Below are 22,871 nucleotides of genomic sequence, written 5' to 3'. Positions count from 1 at the left end.
TTGTTGACTTTTTTTTTTTTCTATTGTCAACTATCTTTCTCCAGTTTCACATGGCCTACCAAATTGTACAGTTTTATGGAGGGTGGGGGCTCCAGGGGTACTTAACTACTGAGCCACATCCCCAGCCCTTTTTACTTTTTGAGACAGGGTCTCACTAAATTGTTTAGGCTGGCTTTAAACTTATGACCCTCCTGCCTCACTCTCCCTAGTTCACTAGGATTACAGGCATGTACCACTGTGCCTGGCATGATTACTCTCTTTTTTAAAAAAATTGTAGATGAATACAATATCTTTATGTTTATTTATTTTATGTGGTGCTGAGGATTGAACCCAGGGTCTCATGCGTGCGAGTCAAGTGCTCTATCACTGAGCTACAATTCAAGCCCCGATTACTCTCTTCTTTATTTTTATTTATTTATTATGTTTACAGTGCTAGGGATTGAACTTGCGCAGTTAGGAAAGCACTCTACCACTAAGCTACATCCTCAGCCACTTTTCTTTATGTTTTTCTTAACAAGAGAAGTGAAAAATAAGATGTGATAAAGAAGTTAGTAACTGTCAAGGAAAAAAAAACAATCTTATTAGAAGATATGACAGTGAGAGGCTATATCTGCCATACACTGGAAATGCTTGGGTTGCCTACATTTTTCCTACTTGTTCCTAACTGAGAAATAGATTAAGTAAGTATTACAAGTTATGATGAACTGTATCACACTGTCATCCAGAAGAAAGTAATTACTTCTTCTACTACTTAGGACCATAGACAATTCACTAACACAAAATCTTTGGTATTAACTAAGTCTTCTTTTTATTTACCATGCATCTACAAAGGATCCTCCTTCACCACTCAATGGTGATTCCAATAAGAGCTCAAAAAGCCAGTGAAGTTTCCGAGGATCTCTGCTTTCCTGTGTAGAAGATATAAAGTAATAATTAAACACAGGACCTATAATTTTATAAATAAATTGTATCTAGTTATTTTAGAAATATTAAAAATGCATAAATATACAGGATTAAAACTAAAACTGATCAGTCAAATACAAATGTAGGGGCTAGGGCTGCGGCTGGGGCTGTAGCTCAGTGGCAGAGTGCTTGCCTTGCACATGTGAGGCAGTGGGATTGATCCTCAGCACCACATAAAAATAAGCAAATAAAATAAACTCAAGCTAAAGGGGAGGGAGGAGAAGGGAGGTGGCATAAGGGTAGGACAGTCGGTGGAATGAGATGGACATCATTACCCTTTGTACATGTATGAAGACACGAATGGTGTGACTCTACTTTGTGTACAACCAACCAGAGATATGAAAAATTGTGCTCTACACATAAATATGCATTGTAATGCGTTCTGCTGTTATATATAACAAATTAGAATAAAAATAAAAATAAAGGCATGCTGTCCATTAAAACAAACAAACAAACAAATGTAGTTCTTCTCATAGCTCATGTTAATAGGGACAAATTTTTAGGTACATGGATTGTCCTTAAATTGAAGTGTGCTGAGCTATGAACATACGTGGAGTCAAAAATAATACCTATAACCTTGTAGTGTGTGAATTTTAGTATATATCAACTACATTTCAAATATGTGATTTGACTTGACAAATTAAAAACGCATTCTGCTGGGTGGAGTGCCACCCAGCTGTTAGGAGGCAGAGGCAAGAGGATTGCAAATTCAAGGCCAGCTTGGGCAAACTAGTGAGACCCTGTCTCAAAATGTTAAAAAACAAAAATGGCCAGGGAGATAGGTCAATGGTACAGCACTTGTCTAGCATGCACAAAAGCCTGGGTTCCAACCCAGCACTGTAATAAAAATACTATAAGTAGAGAAGATATCAAAATCCTTTGGAGGATGAGAAACCTATGAACAAGATTTAAGATTCAAGTGGCATAATGAGGTTTACATTTAGACACAGGGCATAAAAAATCTGAGCAGTTATGCAAGCATGACAAGGAAGCAGGAGAACTTACACAGGATGTTGCTATGCAAGTTCCCCAGTCATTATAAGTTTCTACTGTAATGTTGGACAAAGCTGTTCTAAGCAGAGGGCACAGAAGCTCCCAAAGCTTCTCCACCTACTCAAAACAAAACACACGGGTAAAAGTGAGCAATACTCAGAACATTTTTCTTAAATAACTCTTCCTGGAAATGCACAAACTGATAGATCATTTAAATTACTTTCTAGAAAATACAAATAATCCAAGAAAGCAATTCAGCATTTTCTCATTGTATATATTTAGGTACAGGTCAAAATTTCTCCCCAAAACACTATACAGGAAAAAGAGGAGAAACTTCATATGGTTCCTTATAAAATCTGTCCTACTGAGCAGTCCTCTTTTTAGAAGGAAAAATACAGGGGAAAAAAATGGGGTGGGTGAGGAGGGTGGGATGAAAATAAAAGATCAGGTAGAAGAAGACGGGGATTGAGGAGGAGGGTGGAGACAGAACAAGGGAAAAACAGTGGAATGAATCTGACCTAACTTCCCAATGTGCATATATGAATATACTATACTTATCATTATGTATATCCACAAGATACTAATTTTACCCCCCCCCACACACAAAAAGGTAAATAAATAGATCAGTAGAGTTGAGAAAAGGAAACAAGGGGAGGGAAGAAGCGGAGGGTAAGGGCAAATACTGGGGACTTTATTTGGAGCAAATTATATCCCATGCATTTATAATTATGTCAAAATGAATCCTGCTGTTATGTGTGTGTAAATAGTATAAACTAATAAAATAAACAAATAAATCACAAAAATAAAAAATAAAGTGAAAGGGAGCCTTAATAGTGATGCCAAAACTCCACTCCAGGCCTAAACCAAGACTATCTCATGTTACATTTACCACACTATATGCAACATACTTATTTACGTATCTTTCCCCTTCTGGATAAGATTCTAAAAGTCAGGGACTGTGTCATGTTTATGATGTACATTTGTTTCTCAGAGAATAGGTGGAGGGGGTCCTCTTAAACTTTTTAGTAACAGTACACTGGACTAAATAAAATCACAATTTTTAACTTTTATATGTTTATCAAGGCCATTTGACTGAATCTTAAAATAGAAGGCAATGACATTTTGATATAATTTAGGATTTAGCCTGGGGTATAATCTTCAAATTGCAAGTATTTATCATAAATAGCCTTTTAAAAACAGTTTCGTTGTACAGAGACTGAATATATATGTGTGTGCTTCTCAAAAGTTAATGAGAATCCCAACTGTGTCTTGATAAAAATGCAGATTATGATTAATCTGGGGGTGAGGGGCTGAGATCTTCCTTTTCTAACAAGTTCCCAAATGATGCCCATGCTGCAAGTTCACTGGACTTTATTTAATTATTTATTATTTTTTAAAAAATTATTTGTAGTATAGAGTATTGAAACTAGGGATGCGTCTATTACTGAGATAGCCAGCCCTTTTTATTTTGAAACAGGGTCTCACCAATTTGCTTACAGCATCACTAAATTTGTTGAGGCTGACCTCAAATTTATAATCCTCCTGCCTCATCCTCTCAAGTCACTGAGATTACAAGCATGTGCCACCATGTCTGGCTGGACTAAAAAGTTGTATTTTTCTGTTTGTTTGTTTTTTAAGACAAACAGGAAGGGAGGGTTTGAGATAAAATTTCTGCTAAAAGCATCAGGCAGTTTTTTAAAAAGAAGGATGAGATGTGATTTGGAAAATAGGTAACTCAAAAGTGGCTCAAACTGGACATGGTGGTGCATGTTTATAATCCCAGCAACTTGGGAGGCTGAGGCAAGAGGATCACAAGCGCAAGGTCAGCCTGGACAACTTAGAGACACCCTGTCTGAAAATTTAAAAACAGAAAGGGCTTGGACCATAGGTCCAATCCATAGTACTGCCTTGTCCCTCCCCCCACCACAAAGTGCTCTAGTAAACATAGGACAAAGACATGTGCAACATGTTTAACACTCCTAAAGATGACCCCAAACAAATATGTTCTCTTTGAAGAAACAGTGGCCTATCTCATATTTAAGCATTCTTTATATTTGACCATGTTCTTTTTAGTCTAGTGCATTTTCTTAACCAATTAATCTTAGGGCAGGGTGTGCTACTAACTCTTACAATTAAAAGAGTGATACTCTAAAAAAGGAGTTCCAACTCAAACTGTTAGCAATTTGGGAAGGGTAATACAGAGGAGCAAAGATGCTTACAGAAAGGATTTGGGAGGCAAGAGAGGCTTCATGAAAGGAGAAGCCCATATGCAGCACTAGCTAAAATGATGGAAATACAATAATATGAACAGTCTCCAAGATTTTCCTACTTTTAAGAGAAACCAGAATTCTTTTCTTTTTCTATGATATATCCTGACTCTCCTTCTCCACTATTTTAGCAAATAACTCCAATTTTTAATGACAATTGAATGTTGTCTATTGATCGAAAGTTTTTAGCACATGCTCAAACCAATATATACCACATTTTATGGATAAATATCATTTCACTTTTAGGTATCAATAACAATTGTGGTAAGAATTCTATATAAACATATACTATAAAATTACATCACCTTTTCAAATGTCCAATGCTTAGAACCTCGGATTAAACCAGCTATAATTTCTGCAACACATCGCTGGGTACTTTCATGAGAATCTGCAACCAAACGTTCTAAATGGGGCTTCAAAACTGGCAGAAAGGCATCATCAAAATTTCTAAATATACCCTACAAAAACAAAGAAAATTCAGTAATTAGGTAATTCTTCCTTAATTTAGAGTCAAGTGATTATTATTTTTTACATAATTGTGCTTCAGATTCTAAGCATTCTCCCCTTTAGAACTGCTTTAACAATGTCTGAGTTAAAATGATAAGGCTGCCATTTTACCTATCACATTAAAATGTAACTAAATAAGATATTAATAATCTTTTGTTTAAAAAATATTACACACCCCCCAAAAAGAATAAAATGCATAGTATTACTTTTGCTTCTAGTGTTCATTACAACACTAAAAAGTTTCCTTCATTCATTAAAATAAAAATCTTGAAGTTAAGCCAAGATCAATGATTAATATAAATTCCAGTGCCATGTTTATGAAGACAGATGGCTAAATTCAAACTTTGATCCAATATTTAAACCTTATAAACCTAGAAACAAAACAGTCACTGAACTTTAAGAAGAGAATATATAAATAATATAGTTACCTTAAAGAGGCAAAAACGTCGGGGATTAAACTTATCTTTTCCTTTTCTGTCTTCTAAAGATAGAAAAGTAATTAACTGTTCAACAAATTTAGGATCAGAAAAATGATCAAATATAATCTGTTCTGCCTATAAAGTTAAAAAAAAAAGAATAATGTTCAGGAATTAAAATCTATTTAAAAACATGATTCTGAAAACTTTTTTAAATTGTAAGATTTTGATTCAATGGAAGGCTGTTATTTTGTTCTGAAGAATTTTTAGTTCTCACAAAAACTATGTTTTCTAGAACCAAAATAAATACCTCCCTTCTAAAATTGCTACATCCTTAAGAATAGGTGGAAGTTTTTCTTGATGTCTTTGAGTCTGGGTATCATATCTCATTCTGTGAATTAAACCAACAAACATTCTGCTTGAGAAATGAAAGCTTAATTATGTTGCCTGTATTTGCATGACACCAAAAATTAAAAGGAAAACTTTCTTCAGAATCAGCTAAATTAGATCACTATTATTAGGAAGACATAAACTTAAAACTCATTATTTCTCAATGTGATAATGTAACAAGTTCAAGGAAGAATAAGTAGTTTTGGCTTTAATCTATGAGCATCTATTTACTCAGTACCCATCATTTATATGCAATATGGTTAAAAATCAGCAAGTGTCTTTGACTTCAAAAAGCTTGTATCAATTCCAGCTTCATTAAGCACAGAATTCTGCTGGAGAAAGGCCTTATGAGTGCAGACGATCTTTTAGCCAAAAAGGCCCACCTCACTTAGCCCCAGAAGTTTCACACCAGATAAATAAATAAAATAGAAAAACCTCAGAAATATGATTTATCACTGTGAACTATATTTTTAAAAAACAATTTATAAAATACAAATAACGAAATTATCATCATAAATGTTTAAGTGTATAGTTCGGTGGTCATTCACATTATTGTGCAACAAATGTCCCAAAGTCTTTTCATCTTGGAGCTCTATACCCTTTTACCAACTCATTTTCTACTCTACCAAGCCCCTGAAATCACCACTCTATGAATTTCACTGGTACTGGTACTCTCTATAAAGAAAATTAAGTTTTGGTCTTATTATTTTATGGTTTTTATTTATAGTTTATTTAAAATGATTGGAATTCCTTTCCTTTTTAAAGCTGAGTAAAATCCCATTATAGAGGGAAAAAACAAAAAACTATGCATCAGACAAAACTGATAAGAACTAGCAGCTAACTATACAAAAGCAGCACCCAAGGGAGTGCTAAGCAGAATGCTAAATTCAGAGTAGCCTTAGATACATTGAGACCTGTATAAATTGGCAGTAACAGGTGTTGGGACAGTAGTACACATTCACTGAGATACCTAAGCTAGTAAAAATGATCTGAACTGGGATTGAAATAAATCTTACTGACAGTAAGATGTGAATCTTTTGAAATCATGGTGAAATGAATGCTTACCTCTGTCATTTCCTCCCTGCTTCTGCCAAGCTTAGGTTGCTCTTCCACACCAGCATAAACAACCATATTCCTACACAGTAAGAGTTTATATTTGTAATATATAGAGGAAAAAAATTAGAACACAGATGAAAAATATTAGCAGGAACTTTTAATAAAGTCTAAGTGATGTTAAGTTTCAAGTTATGAATGTCAATGAAAGTCTCAGTTGAAGCTGGGCATGGTGGCACATGCCTGTAATCCCAGTGGCTCCGAAGGCTGAGGCAGGAAGAGTGAGAGTTCAAAGACAGCCTGAGACAAAGAGAGGCACTAAACAACAACAACAAAAAAGAGACTCTGTCCGTAAATAAAATTTCAAAAAAGTCAGTGTGGATGTGGCTCAGTGGCCAAGTGTCCCAAGTTCAATCCTGGGTACACCACTCTCCCCTGCCAAAAAGTCTCCGTCTAAAAAATCTATCATATCATTGTGTTCTTGACTGATATAAATTAATGGAATCAATAGTGAAGTATTTTTATGGTCTGATTTACATGTGGACATATTACAAATAGGAATATATTTAAAGCAGCTCTTTTTTTTTTTTTTTTTTTAAGTTTTCGGCGGACACAACATCTTTGTTTGTATGTGGTACTGAGAATCGAACCCGGGCCATACGCATGCCAGGCGAGCGCGCTACCGCTTGAACCACATCCCCAGCCATTAAAGCAGCTATTAATAAACTCTTTTGCAATATAATTATGGTATTAAGAAAGGCTAGGACTTGGGCTGGGTTATACTTCAGTGGTGGAGCGCTTTCCTGGCATGTGTGAGGCACTGGGTTTGATCCTCAGCACCACATAAAAACAAATAATTAAAATAAGGAATGTTTGGAGCATGATACTTCCTATTAAAAAAAAAAGAGAAAATAAGTAAGGCTAGGACTTTTAATACAAGGAAAGAGGCAAGAATGAGACACACACTGGCAGAGCAAAGGAAAGAGAGGAAGAGGGAAGTAGAAAAACCTTCAAGTGTCTCTGAACCTCCATAGACATCCAACTCTGATAAAAAGCTTTTTAATGATGAGGTATATGCTAAGTTAGAACTTACTTTGGCCAAGTATAGTATCCCCAGTGAGTTTTTTCAACAAAGCAACTTGACTCCCATTCTTTTTTAGTTTTTGGTATACTTTTGCTATTATAATGCAGCCAATGATTATCAGGCCTATCACCAGCAAGAATTTGGGTGGGTTTAGGATATCCACCTAAAAAAACAAAAAACAATCAAATTTGATTTAAAACGTTTATACACAGCTAGGCGTGGTAGCATATGCCTGTAATTCCAGCAGCTTGGGAGGCTGGGGCACAAGAATTGTGAGTTCCAAGCATGCCTCAGCTATTTAGCGAGGCCCTAAGCAACTTAGCAAGATCTTGCCTCTAAATAAAAATATAAAAAGGGCTGGGGATGTGGCTCAACAGTTACACACCCCTGGGTTTTCCCTGGTAATCCCCTCTGCCCAAATAATGTTTATAAAATTATTTTCAATTTTCAAATCAATAGTGCTACTATAACTCTTGTCTTTATAACAAGGCACCATCTAATAAAATTTTCTCAACAACAAAAAAAAAAACCCTACATATAAATGAACAATTAAAGGAGTAACTTAAACCAGAGGAAAAAAGATATGATTATCCACTAAATGATTTTAGAATACTTATTTGGGGGAAGAATTATGCAACAAACTTCTTCCTATCAGCAAAATTAGAGGGATTAATTTTGTTAAAAATTTTAGCTTTGAATTAATTTTAAATGTGCAGACCTTAAGAAATCCCCACATATCCTTCACTCATATACCTCAAATTTTGACATTCTCTTTCTCTTCACATATATACACAAATTGGGGGAACAATTTTAGTTGAAACTGTAGACATATTGTCCCTTTACCTACAAGGTATTTCTGTGTGTACTATAAATAAGAATATTCATTTACCTAGCCTAAACAAATCTTCCAAAATAAATAGTTAACACTGATCCTATACAATCATTTTAGCAACATATATTATTGAAATTGTCAGTTATCCCAGTGAATGTCCTTCATAAACAGGAAAAAATTTTAAGCTTTTTTCTCAATCTATGCTCTAATTTAGAAATAAACAAAGGAGATGTGGTGATTAAATGCAATGTTTTAAACAATGATTGGTTCATTTATCAGGATAAAGAAAGGTTTTCTTTTGAAACATATTGATGATACAATAAGGTATAAAGAAAAAAAAAAAAAAATCAAATTTGTCCCTAATCTCATCACTCAAAGAAAAACCTTTAATGAAGTGATAATAGCTATTTTAATTTTCTGAAATACAGCTGAGTAAATAATTAGTATAATTGTTCTGTGAGTGAAAAAAAATAATAAATGTAGACGGTGTATATTAGCCCAAGTATGAATCTTAGAGATACCTACATTAAGAAAACAAAGGGTTGGGGGTGTGGTTCAGTGATAGAGAACTTCCCTAGGTTCAACCCCTAGCACAACAAAAATAAAAACAAAGTGAAGATACAGAGTCAATCTACTTTTGTAATTACTTATGTTATCCCTAGATTTTACTGTCACTATTCTCATACTGTCTCATACCGTCACTGTTTTCATACTCTGTGTTAATATCTATAGAACAATACTTAAGACCAAGAACCATAATTTATACATCAAGAAAAATTTTATTGAAAAGCACTACTAATTATTTTTGGTAATACTTACTGATTTCATAAGGGTTGATAGTTAACTTTTTGTGTGTTCTCTTTAGCTGCTTGAGAATTCCAGTAACAGCTGAGATAGCCATCTAGAAAACAAGTGCCATACAAGAATCAAAAATTTTAAAACCTCTTAAAAGACTGACTGCTTTACCCAAAGCAGATGCTGGATTTTATTTCTTACAAAAACACTTTCGCCAATGACAGATGATAAGAATGTGAAATCTCACTGGGAATGAGTCATTGGCAGCTGCCATTCTTCAATCTTAACGCTAGTTCTTTAGAACTTCAACCTTTTCTTTGTTCGGCACTATCTGCTCATTTTTCACATCTCAGCCTAAGCATCTTTTTAAGAATTTTTCTCCAATATACTAGATAGTACCCTTCTTTAAGCCTCTAATACTTTGAGAGCAAAATAAAAAAAGTTATGCTGTATATTTTCCCCTTGTGCAAACCTAATTTTCTAAATTTTCAAAGTCAGTCTTTCTGATTAGCCTACAAACATTTTCCCTACTGTATCTTCAGCATTGAATGTAGAATGCCTGAACATGCCCTCATATTTACTGAATGAATTGCTATTGTCTCTGAATCAACAAAGAGAGATTTCAAGTTAATAATCTTCAGTGTGTTTATAGGGTATGTATATGCTTCAATGAGATAAATATTCTCACACCCAATATAGTAGCTAAAAAAAGTATTTACCTTTCGAACTACAATCGCATCATGGTTGAGATTCTCAACAAAAAACCGTATGGCACGAAGAGGCAATACTCGATCATCTCTCAAGAGTAGAGACAGAAGTCCAATGCCTATATGTTCAAATTTCCAGGGCCTTAAAAGGGGGACAAGTCAAAAAGCACATTACTCATAAAAAATATTGGTATTTGCAATATAAATATTTAAGTTTCTCAAGAATTAAAATACCAAAGAACAATAATGCCATCATTAACCCCAAACCTCTCCTCCATCCCTTTCCCTCTTAGTTTTCTTCTAAACATACAATTCAGAGTATGATTTTTTGGTGACATAGTCATTCACAGTCTTCCATGTAGAAATTCTCTATAATCTAAGATAAATGTCTTGATCTTTTTTTTTTAGGGCTGGGGACATAGCTCAATGGTAGAAAGCTTGTCTGGCACACACAAGGTTCTAAGTACGATTGCTAGCACCATGTTACAAAGTGTGGAGAGGGGGGCTTTTTGTACTTACAGATTTCTTTGTTCCACACCATCCAGTAAAGTGTTTACCAAATTCTCATAGTTCCTTAATAAAATAAAATTCAGGTGAGGTATTGTTTTACTACAATACTAAGAAAAACATCAAATAAACTCAAATTCTAACCAAAATCATCCTTATTATATTTCCCAACACCAGATTGTAAAAAGGCCTAGTAAGAAGCCAGCCAAATAAAAACAGACTGGGAGAACAAGAAGGGCTGGGTACAGAGAATAACAATTGTTTCTGAGCAGACATTCTGAAGTGAAAAGTAAATATATAACTAGCATCCAATTAGGAATGGTCTATCATATATGTTATGTTGGCTATCTGAAATTAGATAGGCTATAAGAGTTTCTAAAGACATTTTAGAAAAAAAAAGCCAGAACAGAGGTGTGTACCTATTAGTTCTAGTACTCAAGAGAAGCTGAGGCAGGAGAATCACTTGAGCTCAGGAGTAAAAGGGCAGCTTGAGCAACATAGACAGACCCTGTCTCAAAAAGTATATAGGCGGTTGGGGCTGTAACTCAGTGGCAGAGCATCTGTGAGGCACTGGGTTCGATCCTCAACATCACATTTAAAAAACAACAACAACAACAAAAGGCATTCTGAACATTTACAACTCAAAAAAAATGCTTTTTTAAAAAATGATACTTGTCTATTTAAAAAAAAGTATATAGGCATAATCATATACTAATTCCAAGGCATAGCCAAAATCAAGTTAGAAAGGCTCCTGCTTAAATGTTATCAAACTACTCTACTTTCAAAAGTGCAAAATTACTCTGATACTAAATGTGATAAAAAACAAATTATTGTTAAGAGCTATTAAGCAATACATATGTTGAACTTCAACTTAGGAATACAATTAACCTTTATTTTTATGATGCTAATTTTCAATCTCCATAGATTAAAAATAAAAATTAGAGCTCTTTGAATTAATTATTTCCCAACTCTTTTGTATTTTCTCAAAAGTCATGTAAACATATCATCTATCTTATCAGACCATTCATCAATTACCTTAGAGCATCAGCATTCTTTTCTTGTTGGCGTTTAAGCCCTTCCTTAATTTTTTCTGGGCTAAGTGATATCTGGTTGATAGAAGGATTCGGTGACTGTTGAAGTAATTCTGCTATTGCAACACATGACTTTGGAATCTTATTGGGGAAAAAAGAGAATTCTGTTACATACAACATGGATGAACCTTAAAAATGTTATGCTAAGCAAAATAAGTAACATTTTATGATTCCATTTATATGAAGTATCTATTTTTATATCTTTGTTTATTTGTTTTTATGTGGTGTTGAGGATAGAATCTAGTGCCTCACACATGTGAGGCAAGTGCTCTACTGCTGAGCCACAACCCCAGCCCCTGAAGTATCTGTTTTTAAAAAAATATTTTCAGTTGTAGATGGACACAATACCTTTATTTATTTATTTATATGTGGTGCTGAGGATTGGACCCAGCACCTCACAGGTACTAGGCAAGTGCTCTATTACTAAGCTACAACCCCAGTCCTGAAGTATCTATTAATGGGCAAATTCATAGGGAGATAGAAAGTAGAGTAGTGATTTCCAAGGGTTAGTGGTGTAGGGGAATAGGAAGTGATTATTATTGAGTTCAGGCTTCTTTTTGGAGGATGAAATCTTCTAGAACTGGAGCAATAACAGTTATATGACTGTGTGAATACACTTTTATGAACATATATGAATAAGATAACTACTAAAGGTAAATTTTATGGCCCGTGACTTATATTTCAATTTAAAATTTTTTAAAAAGCATAGGGGTGGGCGTGTGGCTCAGTGGTAGAGTACTTGCCTCAGCAAGTATGAGGCACTGGGTTCAATTTTCAGCACTGCATAATAAATGAGTCCATTGACAACTAAAAGAAAAATTTAAAAAATAAAAAAAAATAAAAACCACAATCTAGTAAAAATTGCAAATAGCAAGAATGAGTGATCAAAATGAAATACATTTAAAGCAGTGGGAAGGGATGTGAATCATAATCACCTTAGGAAAGGGGGATTCAACTACTTTCAACTTTCTTTAATTCACCCTTACATTCTGAGGGGGTATGCCTATGGCATTTGAGAAGTTCTTAATATGATCTGCTACATCTCTACATTTGCACACTAATGAACTTTATATTCTTACCTATTTTTATATTCTTTATATAAATTTTATATATCTTTGTATTCTTACCTATTTCAAAATCATTCAATTTTAATACCCCACACTATATAGAGTATGTTCATGCCAATTCATGCCTTTATACATGTACTTTTTTTTGCATTACAATTCTTATTACAAATATACCAAAATTTTTCATCTGTTTGTATGTTATATGTATAATAAGAATTATAATGCATTCCGCTGTCGTGTATTTAAAAAAATAAAATCCATAAAACTAAAAAAAAACCCAAAAAACAACCCCCTCCACATTTCCAACAAAATAAAGGAATAAACTATTTTATTTAAAAAAAAAAATCCCGCACTATAAATTATGAACCCAGAGGCCAATCTTTTACTACATTAGATATGACCAATCTCCTATAATATAATCAACTTTTTGAAAAAACGAGGCTATGAACACACACAAAATAACAGAGAACACAACAATGTAATAATCCACAGTTGCCTTTTGGTAAAAAATGGCCTGGCCCTCTCCTGTACATGCTCAAACTTGCTATTCTACCTTGTTATTTACAGTAATGATCACTAAAACCACAAAATGGAAACAGAAAACAAATGTCTTTTTTAAAATCGCTGCAGCTGGGTACAGTGGCACATGCCTATACTCCTAGCTACTCAGGAGACTGAGGCAGGAGGATCAAAAGTTCAAAGCCAGCCTCAGAAACTTAGTGATGCCCTAGGCAAATTAATGAGACCCTGTCTCTAAAAATAAAAATATAAAAGGAACTGGGGATGGTCCAGTGGTCAACTGCATCTGAGTTCAATCCCCTTTGTTTCCCCCAGCTCACAAAGAAAAAAGTCACTGCAAAAGCCACTAATATTATTGCTGAAAATATATCTGAAAAATAAAAGGCATTTATTTAATATGGCAGTCTTTCCATTAAACTCAAATGAAAGACTCCCATCCACACATGTTTGCACCTACCTCCAATTAGAAATGCCTGTCTGGGGAGGTGGAAATAAGTATGGGGCCTGTGGGAGGGCTCTGTACCATGCTGAAGAAGTGCAGTGTGATGAGAGGAGCTTCCATAGCTGCTGCTTTCTGTGCATGATTTGCAGGAAAAATTTAGAATACATAACAGTGTCAATTCATGAGATGTACTGCAAATCCTGCTATGGAAAAAAGTATGGGCCAAAAGGATACGGTTACAGCCAGGGCACTGGCACACTCAACATGAATGGCGGTAAGAGGCTGGGCATCTAGCTACAGAGTGTTCAACCTCACAGGTCTACAACAAATCCAAACACTTCTAATCTGATCTGAAATATTGAGGTGCTGGGAAGTGTTCAGGATGTGGGGATTCTGTTTATGCCGCCAAGAAGATAACTGGAGCTGGAAAGCCCTAGCACAAAAAATATTTTCAATGTGCCCAATGTGAGAAGAGTTTTAAATCAATAACTCTGAGAAAGAAAGTGAAATCTACTGCAAAGGATGCTATGCACACACACACAAAAAAAGATGCTATGTCAAGAACTTTGGCTCTGAGGGATTTGGTTATGGCCAAGAAGCAGGATCCCTTGTTCTTGCTCAGTAAAGGTGGTAACCCAAAACTATGCATCGCACACTTGAGAATCTCTTCATAATCTAGACAGACGATTTTGTAACACTACACTACTATGAAATTCTACCAACATTAAGTGCTGTATATTACCCTGTACTTGGATAAGTTGGCTAACTTGTAGGAAGAGAGTACTGTATCCTTTTACTTAATTCATCAGCATTTTCAGGAAGCAATTCTTTATGTTTTAAATAAAACTTCAGCTTAAAAACAAAACAAAACAAAAAAACACTCAAATGAAAAAAATGTTTTTGCTTACTGTGAAGTCCAAGCCAATTGTTTCATATTGCCTGTGAATCTTTTCTGCAAGATCATCAAACAGTCTCACAATTGATGGCTTTTCTAGTGACATTGCTTGGCTAAGCCCTGAAGAAACAATTGCTGGCCACGTCTGCACAATACAGTCCCAATCATGAAGGTTTGCCAAACACACACCACTGTGATTTCCAAGGAGACAATACAAAGCACCCTGTAGGAAAAATTAAATTTATATGGAAAAGAAAAGACATTATTCAGTAGCAACAAACACATATTCATGTTGTTTTTAAATTTACAATGATTAAATGCTTGATATTGGTTCATAAAATAGGTTCACTAATTTAACATGTTACTTTTAGAACCTGAATTAGTGTTATCCACTAATACCTTCTCTAAGTCATTTAATAGAGGGTTTGCTGAAAGAATGACTATTAATAAGGTAATACAGAAATATATGGCTGTTTCTAAGAACACAGATTCCGTTCTAATATTCTTTTACTATTTCATAAAGGCCATGAAATGTGCCATTCAGTATCTTAGGGCATAAGCCTTGAAATAATTTATTAAAAGTAATTAAAGCCCAGTTGGCAAGTATTTTACTAGGTATATAAAAACTTGGCTAATTATAGTATAAACATTTTACTCATAAAAATCCAATAACAGAATGAATCTGATGGCAGCAACTACACTTTCTTTTCTTTTTTCTTTCTTTTTTTTTTTTTTAAGATGAGGTCTGACTATACTGCCCAGGCTGATCCCAAACCCATGGGCTCAAGTGATTCCCGAGTACTTAAGATCACAGGCCTATGCCATAATGTCCAATTTATTTAGAGGGTACCCTTTCTAAGATGCCCCTTTTTCCATAAAAAAAGAGTTATTAGTATCAAAACATTTTATTTACAAAACATTCACTATAATTTGATTCCAATCTCCTTTCTTACCTGCCCCGTATTTCATTCTTCTACAAGTTCTTCCTAAGGTCACTGATAACCTCAAATTTGCTGACCTAATAGATATTTTTCAATGTGGATCTCATTTCACCTCTCAAATTTTGTCCATATATACTGTTCTGAATAAATGCGGCCATATACTATCCAAAGAGTCGGATTTTCTACAACATTCAATATTGGGGATCAGCAAACTTCTGTTACAGGGCCTCTGTCACAACTTATCATCTCTGTCACTACAGCATAAAAGTAGCTACACATAATACAAAAACGAATGGACATGGTTGTGTTCCAATAAAACTTTATTTACAAAAGCAGTGTAGTAACTGACACTGGGCTATTTGATGATCAGTGCCTTACAATATAACTTCAAGGAACATGTTTAGAATGTTTAGTGCTCATCTTAATTCACTTTAGGAAGCTGTTGTTACTGAGTCATTCTTCTGGAAAGATCTCTCTGCATTCTGTGATTCTTCCTCATTTCATGATAATTTTCTGACTTCTCCATCTCAAGCTCTTGGCTTCCAACAGTTTTTTTTTTTTTTTGCATAGTATTTAACTATGATGTATAGGCTGGGCTTAAATTCATAAGCTCAAGTGATCCTCTCACCTAAACCTCCTGAGGAGCTGGGACTACAGGTACCTGTTCTACTTGGCATCTAAAAGAGCTTCTCAGTACACACCCCTTGGTCCTCTTCTCATTCTATTTCTAGGTTCTCATCAGCATATATGGAAATGTTATCTTTAAACTCAGATGTCTAACTCCTTCTTGATATTGCCTCTTAGTTAGTAGGAACCAAATTAAACATACTAATTCAATATCGAGTCTGTTTCTTTCTCCCTCTCTGATATGCCAAATAACCAGTTACACAATCCAGAATTGACACTTCCTTTTTAGTACCCTCATATTAATTCACCAAGTCCTATCCATTCTCTCTCCTAAGTAACAATCAATCCATTTCTCTCTTATAAGAAATCAATGTATCTTATCTAGATTCTACTTCGTCTCTGAGATGTAATATTTGCCTTATGTTATTTCCTTCTTTCTCTGCTCTAGTCAGATAAACTCACTCGGTTGCTACTCTCAACTTGGTAGTTTTTCATCCACCTTTCCCATGGTTCAGCTAGTCAACTCAATCACTACCATTCATATGTTTTACTCAAAAAAGTCTGCATCCTATATTTTCTCCATGATAATACTGATTACAATCATAGATAAATAAGTAAATAATTAGGAAGAAAAAATGAGATTGTAACTATTTAAAAGGTGAATTGTACCAGAGTCTTACTTTGAAATATGTCAAAAAATAAGATAGTAGGTGGGTAAATATGTGATAAAGCAAATATAAAATTTAAATATAGAACTGGCTTTTGTTTTGCAGAGCTGGGGATCAAACCAAGGGCTTCATGGATGCCAGGTATACACTCTACCACTGAATGACATCCCTAGCCCCCAAATATAGAATCTAAATGGTGCATACATGGAAAATTCTTTTCGCTTTCTCTATAGTTGAAATTCTGCTAAGGAAAACAAAAACATAAAATCCTGTACCTTAAATTGCTGTTGTGTGACATCTTGTCTGTCAGGACGTAAAAACTCCAAAACCAAGGGAATAATATCTCTGCAACAGAAGTTATATGCTCCTAAAGCAGCAAAAAATGTTTGCTGAGCCTTATTTCTGACCTGAAGGAAGTATTAAAAGCAAAGAACATAGATAAACTACAAAAGATTCCAACTGAATTATCAAAACCAAAGTGATAATTTTTGTGTCTAACTAATAGAAAAATGTTGAAGTACATACACCGCCCCCCTCCAAAAAAAAAACCAAGTAAATGATTACCAAAAGAAAAGTACATTACCATCAACCACATTCATGGTTTAAAAGATTTGTACTGTTATAAATAGTTTGATAAAGGGGAGAATGAATGAGACCAATAATCATTCGTTAAGTAACATAGCTAAAAATATGGCTAAAATTAAGCAGCAAACTAACAAACATTTTATTCTGAGTCACTCTACATAAGCAGTGTCAGATTTTCTCTTTTGTCCACACAGGAAAATTAAGACTTTTTCTAGGAGAAGCATAAGTGCAAAAGAAACAAAGAACTTGCAAACTTCTCAATGCAAACCTTAAGTATAAGCTTCATACATTTTGAACCCAAATATTCAGTAAAATATTGTAACCTATGGGTCTAGTTCAATAGTAATAGATAAGTGATCAAAATAAAATAAACACGTTCTATATATTTCAAATTCTTTAAACATTATTTTAGAAGGATCTGTGAAAAACTAGTCACCTAATCTATATTACTTTACAGGGATAGAACAGCTCATTGTACATGAATCGCTCTGCTTTTTCTAGTTTTTGTGCTTGGAGGTATTTCTTGGTCCTATGCTTAAAGAATTGACCCTCAAGTCTCCTGATAGTGGCTCCCTGAAACACAAGTATAATGCTGAGGAGGAATTATATGGCCTTTATACAGTAGCTTTCAAAACCTAATTAAGCAATCTCATGCTATACAATCTTAAATTTTAAAAAAATTTTTTTGAGAAGCAATTAATTACCAACAGTACAAGTAATGTTTTACTTTAAAAAAAAGAAAAAAAAAAAAAGCTTAAGCTGGGCACAGTGGCGCAAGCCTATAATTCCAGGGACTCGGGAGGCTGAGGCAGGAGGATTGTGTGTTCAAAACCAGCCTCAGCAAAAGCAAGGTGCTAAGCAATTCAGTGAGACCCTGTCTCTAAATAAAATACAAAATAGGGCTCAATGGTCAAGTGGCCCTGAATTCAATCCCTGGTACATTCTCCCCGGACAAAAACAATAACACACACACACACACACACAAAAAAAAAAAAACCCATAAAGTTTGAAAATACTTGGAATTTTAAAAGTATTTTCAATAACAATGAATTTCAGGGAGTCTAAAGATCAGTTATGGTTTTCTAACTTCTTGGTAGTTGCCTGTGGGAAAATTTTTAAACTCAATTGTTGAAATAGGGATATTCCAATTCCATATAGTAAACTGAGAATGTGAATGAGGCAGAGTATTTGGATAAGCCTTACCTGACTATATGAACTTGTAGATAATCGGAGAAGATCTCTGATCATATCTTGATGTATCTTTTTGTACTCACAACCCTCAACAGTTAGTGTTCGTAGCTAAGAAAACAACAATGTAATTCAGATCTTGAAACATTTACTGAAAGTTCACTTAATTATGAAAATCACAACTAAATATTTATCTGGAAAACTGGCATTTTAAAAAGTCATGACTGAAAAAGATATTTACCTCATGCTGTAACATTACTCTGTCAATCAATAGTGCTCTGATATGTTGTTTTTTCCCATGAAGCTAGAAAATAAAGTAGTAAACACTTGAACATTTTTTCCTAAATGACTTCAACAATGAATTCCTCTGAATACTTAAAAAAAAAACTTAGTTTGAAAAAAAGTTCCATGGGTAGCCAGGTGCTTGGTAAAGGTATTTCTTTCATTCAAAAGTAATTAGGCCTGGGGCTAGGGATGTGGCTCTGGTAGAGAGCATGCCTAGCATGTGCTATGCCCCTAGTTCAACCCGTAGCACCACCAAAAAAAAATAAAAAAAAGTCATTAGGCTTTTATATATATTATCTCAATTAATTTTATGGCTAATAAAAATCTCTCCCTTTTAAATAGGCTGCTTATTTCTGACCATTTATTAATGAGAACCCATGCATGGGAGAACAAGAGTTGATCCTTATTCATTTAAATACTGAAAGTTCAAAAGCAGCCTTTCAAGAAAATTGCTCAATTCTATTAATATCTATGAATAGCCCTTCTTGTTAAGTGCATAGGTATACTATGGAATATATCTTTTATATTTCTAAAAATCATCATGTAAGCTTTTGCCCACACAATCTTCCACCCAGTCACCAAAGATAAGACACTTTAGACTCAGATTATTACTCATAGCTTTACCACATTAAAGTACCCATAATTCTATCTTTTTCAAAACACACTTATCTCCATCCTAATACCAGTGACTAGATACAGACTCTGTTTTTTCATCTTGCCTATGATTCAACTGTACTCTCAGTTTCTACTCTCAATCTCTTAGTATTTACTTTTCACTGAGGTTGCAGAGCTTTCCAATATTCAGTGAACTGAATATTGATCTCTTTAATATTAAAATTAGATAGTTAAAGAACTTTTAGGGTTAGGAACGTAGTTCTTGGAAGAACATTTGCTTGTCTACAACAGCTAGAACAATTAATATACAAGCTTTATAGATTCAACTTCAGTAAAAGTCTCCTATAGAAGAACATTGCTATGAACAGTTTTCCACCTAGGTTCTCTTTCTTCTGTGCTCCCAGAGAAGCTTATAATAACTTCTACTGGAGCTCAAATACAACACAAGATGTATCTTCCTCAGATTACACAAAGTTCATGCCTGTGGACAATTCCTCCTAGTTTTTTATTTCTTTACATTCTCACAAGACAGCCCAAATGCTGTTGTCCAAATTCCTATGGAGAGTTCACCATCATGGAAATTGACAGATGATTCTGAATTAGTAAAATACACTATTTTTTAGGATTCATGTGATCTGTACCATAATGTTTTTATCCTTTATGCAATATTTTAAATCCATTTTTACTTCTAGGGGAAACAACTTCTGTATGATAAATAAAAATACACAAATTAGGGCTTGTAAGCATCTCTTAAAAAAAAAAAAAAATTTTACTCAGACTTTTAGGTGAAAATACTGACCCGATTTTCCATTGATTTCTTTACTAAGTTAAAACTTTTCCATCTAGAGTCAAATTCATGCTTGTGAGATCCTTGGAATTGTAAAAGGTCTCCAACAATCTGTGTCAAAAGAATTTCAAATTTTATTTACAAATCATGAAGGTAGGCATGATCATATTAATTATAGAACTATAATATGGAAAACATACCTTTATGATTAGAAATAATGACTTGGTATCATCTTCTGAATTATCAAGTATGTGGTCTACAAAGGGAAAAGAAAAATATTTGGTTAAAATATTTTAAATTACTAGAAGAACCCCAATCCATTGATTCAGGAAGAAAACACTGCCCAATATGCTCACAGTTTAAAATAATATGTTAAACAAAAGCAAATGCTATAGAATTAAATTCATAAACATCTATTAGTATGGATAAATGGAATATACACATATATTATATATATATACATATATATACTTACTAAGAAGTTTCCTTATGACCCTAGCAATGGCTTCTCGGTGGTTCTCTCTGGATAGATCTGTTTTTTTAAAAACAAGAGAAGGATCTTTAGAATGTTCCTCAGACTACTGAATTTCATATCAACAGTTTGTGTTAAGGTATAAAGCTGGGCATGGTGGCCCACACCTATAATGCTAGCTTACTAGAGAGGCTGAGGCAGAAGGATCACCTTGTTTGAAAATAAAATAATACAAAAAGGCTGACAGATATAGGTCAGTGGCACAGCATTTATCTAACATGCTAGGACTTTGTTTGGTTTTAATCCCCAGTACTGGGGTGGCAGGGAGAGAAACTAGAAAAAAAGGAGGGAGAAGCACAGAGAAAGGAAATGAATATAAACTCAGGCAAAATCCAAATGGTTGTGCTTTTTATCACAGTTGGATTAATGACTAGTCATGACACTGAATAACTTTCAAAACCGCCATGTTTAAACCTGGGAGGCTCAGGCAGGAGGATAACAAGTTCAAGGTCAGCTTCTGAAAATCAGCAAGACCCTGTCTCAAAATAAAAATAAAACGGGCTGAGTGTATAGTTCAGTGGTGGAATGCCCCAGGTTTAATCCCCTGTACATTATAGAACATTCCACATATCATAATATGACTAGCTTATAAAACTTTGTTAGTGGGAAGGTGAAGAAAGCAAGATGGAAAAGGAAAGACACATCTCTGTGTGTATTTCCAATGCTCTAATCACTAACTAGAAAACACAAATGTACAGAATTTCTTGACCCCAAATCAAGCAAATTTATTTTATCAATTAATGTATGTAAATGATTCTAGTAATAATCTACCTGTACAGAAGTGTGCTAAATTTCTGTTAATGTTGGATTCAGACTATTAACACATAAAATATTTAGTCTATTCTTTATTTCAGGGGAAAAATTAGGCACTGTGGCTTGAATCTAGAGTCTTGAACATACTAAGCAAACACTCTACCACAGAGTTACATCCCCAGCCCAGTTTCACATATGTATTAATAAAAAATCTAACATTTGGAGGTGTAGCTTCTGGTAGAGCACTTGACTTAACATGCACAAGGCCCTGGGTTTGTTCCCCAGAATGACATACACGTAAAATAAAAATGTAATTTACTTTGACAGAAAGATACAAAGATTATTAGAAAATAAGGGTCATAATGTTATCATTTACATCAAGTGTATCAGTCTCAAGAAGAATTTTAAACATAAGTAAACCGTCTGATATAGGAAAACATGCCTGTCTGCTCAAAAAGTATTCATATTTACTAACACATATTTTCTATCTTTTATGAATTATTGTTTATATAATTTTCCATTTTCACCCAAAAATGATTACTGTGAAATTCATTCATTTTATGAATCAAAGAAAGTTTAAGAAAATCAAAATTACAAAACTATTCAATTTTAATCCTAATAGACAAAAATAGTTCTCACATTTTCACTCAGATTAGGGCTCACATACCATATTCAAGTCCAGTGTACAACTTCGTCTCCTCCAAGGACACCATACTTGGTACCCTGTATAGAAACAAGAGTGCTTCCATTTATTGATAATACCAATACAAGAGATGAAAGGGGAAAAGTCTCATCACTAAAATATTTAAATTAACAGAAAGATAATGATCTTTTAACACAAAGACTTCCAGTCTTTAATATTTCAACTCTTTGAACTTCTGAAGAGTAATGCTGTCTACTTCAGTAAGAACCATATTAAAGAAAATGTAAACTTAGTGTCTTCAGGGTAAAAAATTCATCTCCCAAAAGGAACAGAATATCATTAATTCAATATTCAAATGTAAAAGCTTAAATCTGATGATGATAAACATTTATACAAAGAAATTTTGGCTTTATTAATTATATAATAATGGTTAAAACTCAAAATTTTATTCCAGTATATACATATAGCAGAAAAATTTTATATACTTATTATCTCCCTTTTAAAACTAGCAAAAATGGATATGTCCTAATATCTACAGTGAAATGCTACTGCTTTTTAAGAAACTGACATATAAAAATACTGCATTTCCTAAAGATCTCCCACAAAGAATGTTATCAAAACCAGACGCAGCTAGTCAAATCATTAAAAGGTTAAAAGTCACCTTTTGTGTATGTGAACAGAGAATAAGAATCTATGCATCTGAAATATATGTTTTCATC

The 22,871-nt window shown here is 34.1% G+C and overlaps 1 protein-coding gene and 1 pseudogene across 6 annotated transcripts in view; one reads left to right on the top strand and one right to left on the bottom strand.

Annotated features, from left to right (window-relative positions):
- The window catches only part of Psme4 (proteasome activator subunit 4), a 98,382-nt gene that overhangs the window by 20,292 nt on the left and 55,219 nt on the right, over positions 1-22,871 (bottom strand). For 5 of the 6 annotated variants that reach the window (XM_078029175.1, XM_078029176.1, XM_078029177.1 and 2 more), the window contains 18 exons: positions 22,177-22,232; positions 20,700-20,756; positions 20,425-20,480; positions 20,237-20,335; positions 18,779-18,841; positions 18,553-18,648; positions 17,040-17,171; positions 14,542-14,751; positions 11,550-11,686; positions 10,527-10,580; positions 10,020-10,149; positions 9,325-9,406; positions 7,683-7,836; positions 6,602-6,671; positions 5,159-5,284; positions 4,529-4,681; positions 1,969-2,073; positions 817-908 (listed from right to left, as the gene is read on the bottom strand). In XM_078029175.1, coding sequence (XP_077885301.1) covers positions 817-908; positions 1,969-2,073; positions 4,529-4,681; positions 5,159-5,284; positions 6,602-6,671; positions 7,683-7,836; positions 9,325-9,406; positions 10,020-10,149; positions 10,527-10,580; positions 11,550-11,686; positions 14,542-14,751; positions 17,040-17,171; positions 18,553-18,648; positions 18,779-18,841; positions 20,237-20,335; positions 20,425-20,480; positions 20,700-20,756; positions 22,177-22,232 — 1,872 coding nt within the window. The remainder of the gene's footprint in view (positions 1-816; positions 909-1,968; positions 2,074-4,528; positions 4,682-5,158; positions 5,285-6,601; positions 6,672-7,682; positions 7,837-9,324; positions 9,407-10,019; positions 10,150-10,526; positions 10,581-11,549; positions 11,687-14,541; positions 14,752-17,039; positions 17,172-18,552; positions 18,649-18,778; positions 18,842-20,236; positions 20,336-20,424; positions 20,481-20,699; positions 20,757-22,176; positions 22,233-22,871) is intronic. The other variant, XR_013428986.1, reaches the window with a different exon arrangement.
- LOC101957125 (cysteine and glycine-rich protein 2 pseudogene) lies at positions 13,661-14,258 on the top strand (annotated as a pseudogene).

This window comes from Ictidomys tridecemlineatus, chromosome 12 (genome assembly GCF_052094955.1).
Source record: "Ictidomys tridecemlineatus isolate mIctTri1 chromosome 12, mIctTri1.hap1, whole genome shotgun sequence".
NCBI lineage: Eukaryota > Metazoa > Chordata > Mammalia > Rodentia > Sciuridae > Ictidomys > Ictidomys tridecemlineatus.
This window is presented reverse-complemented; position numbering and strand designations above follow the sequence as displayed.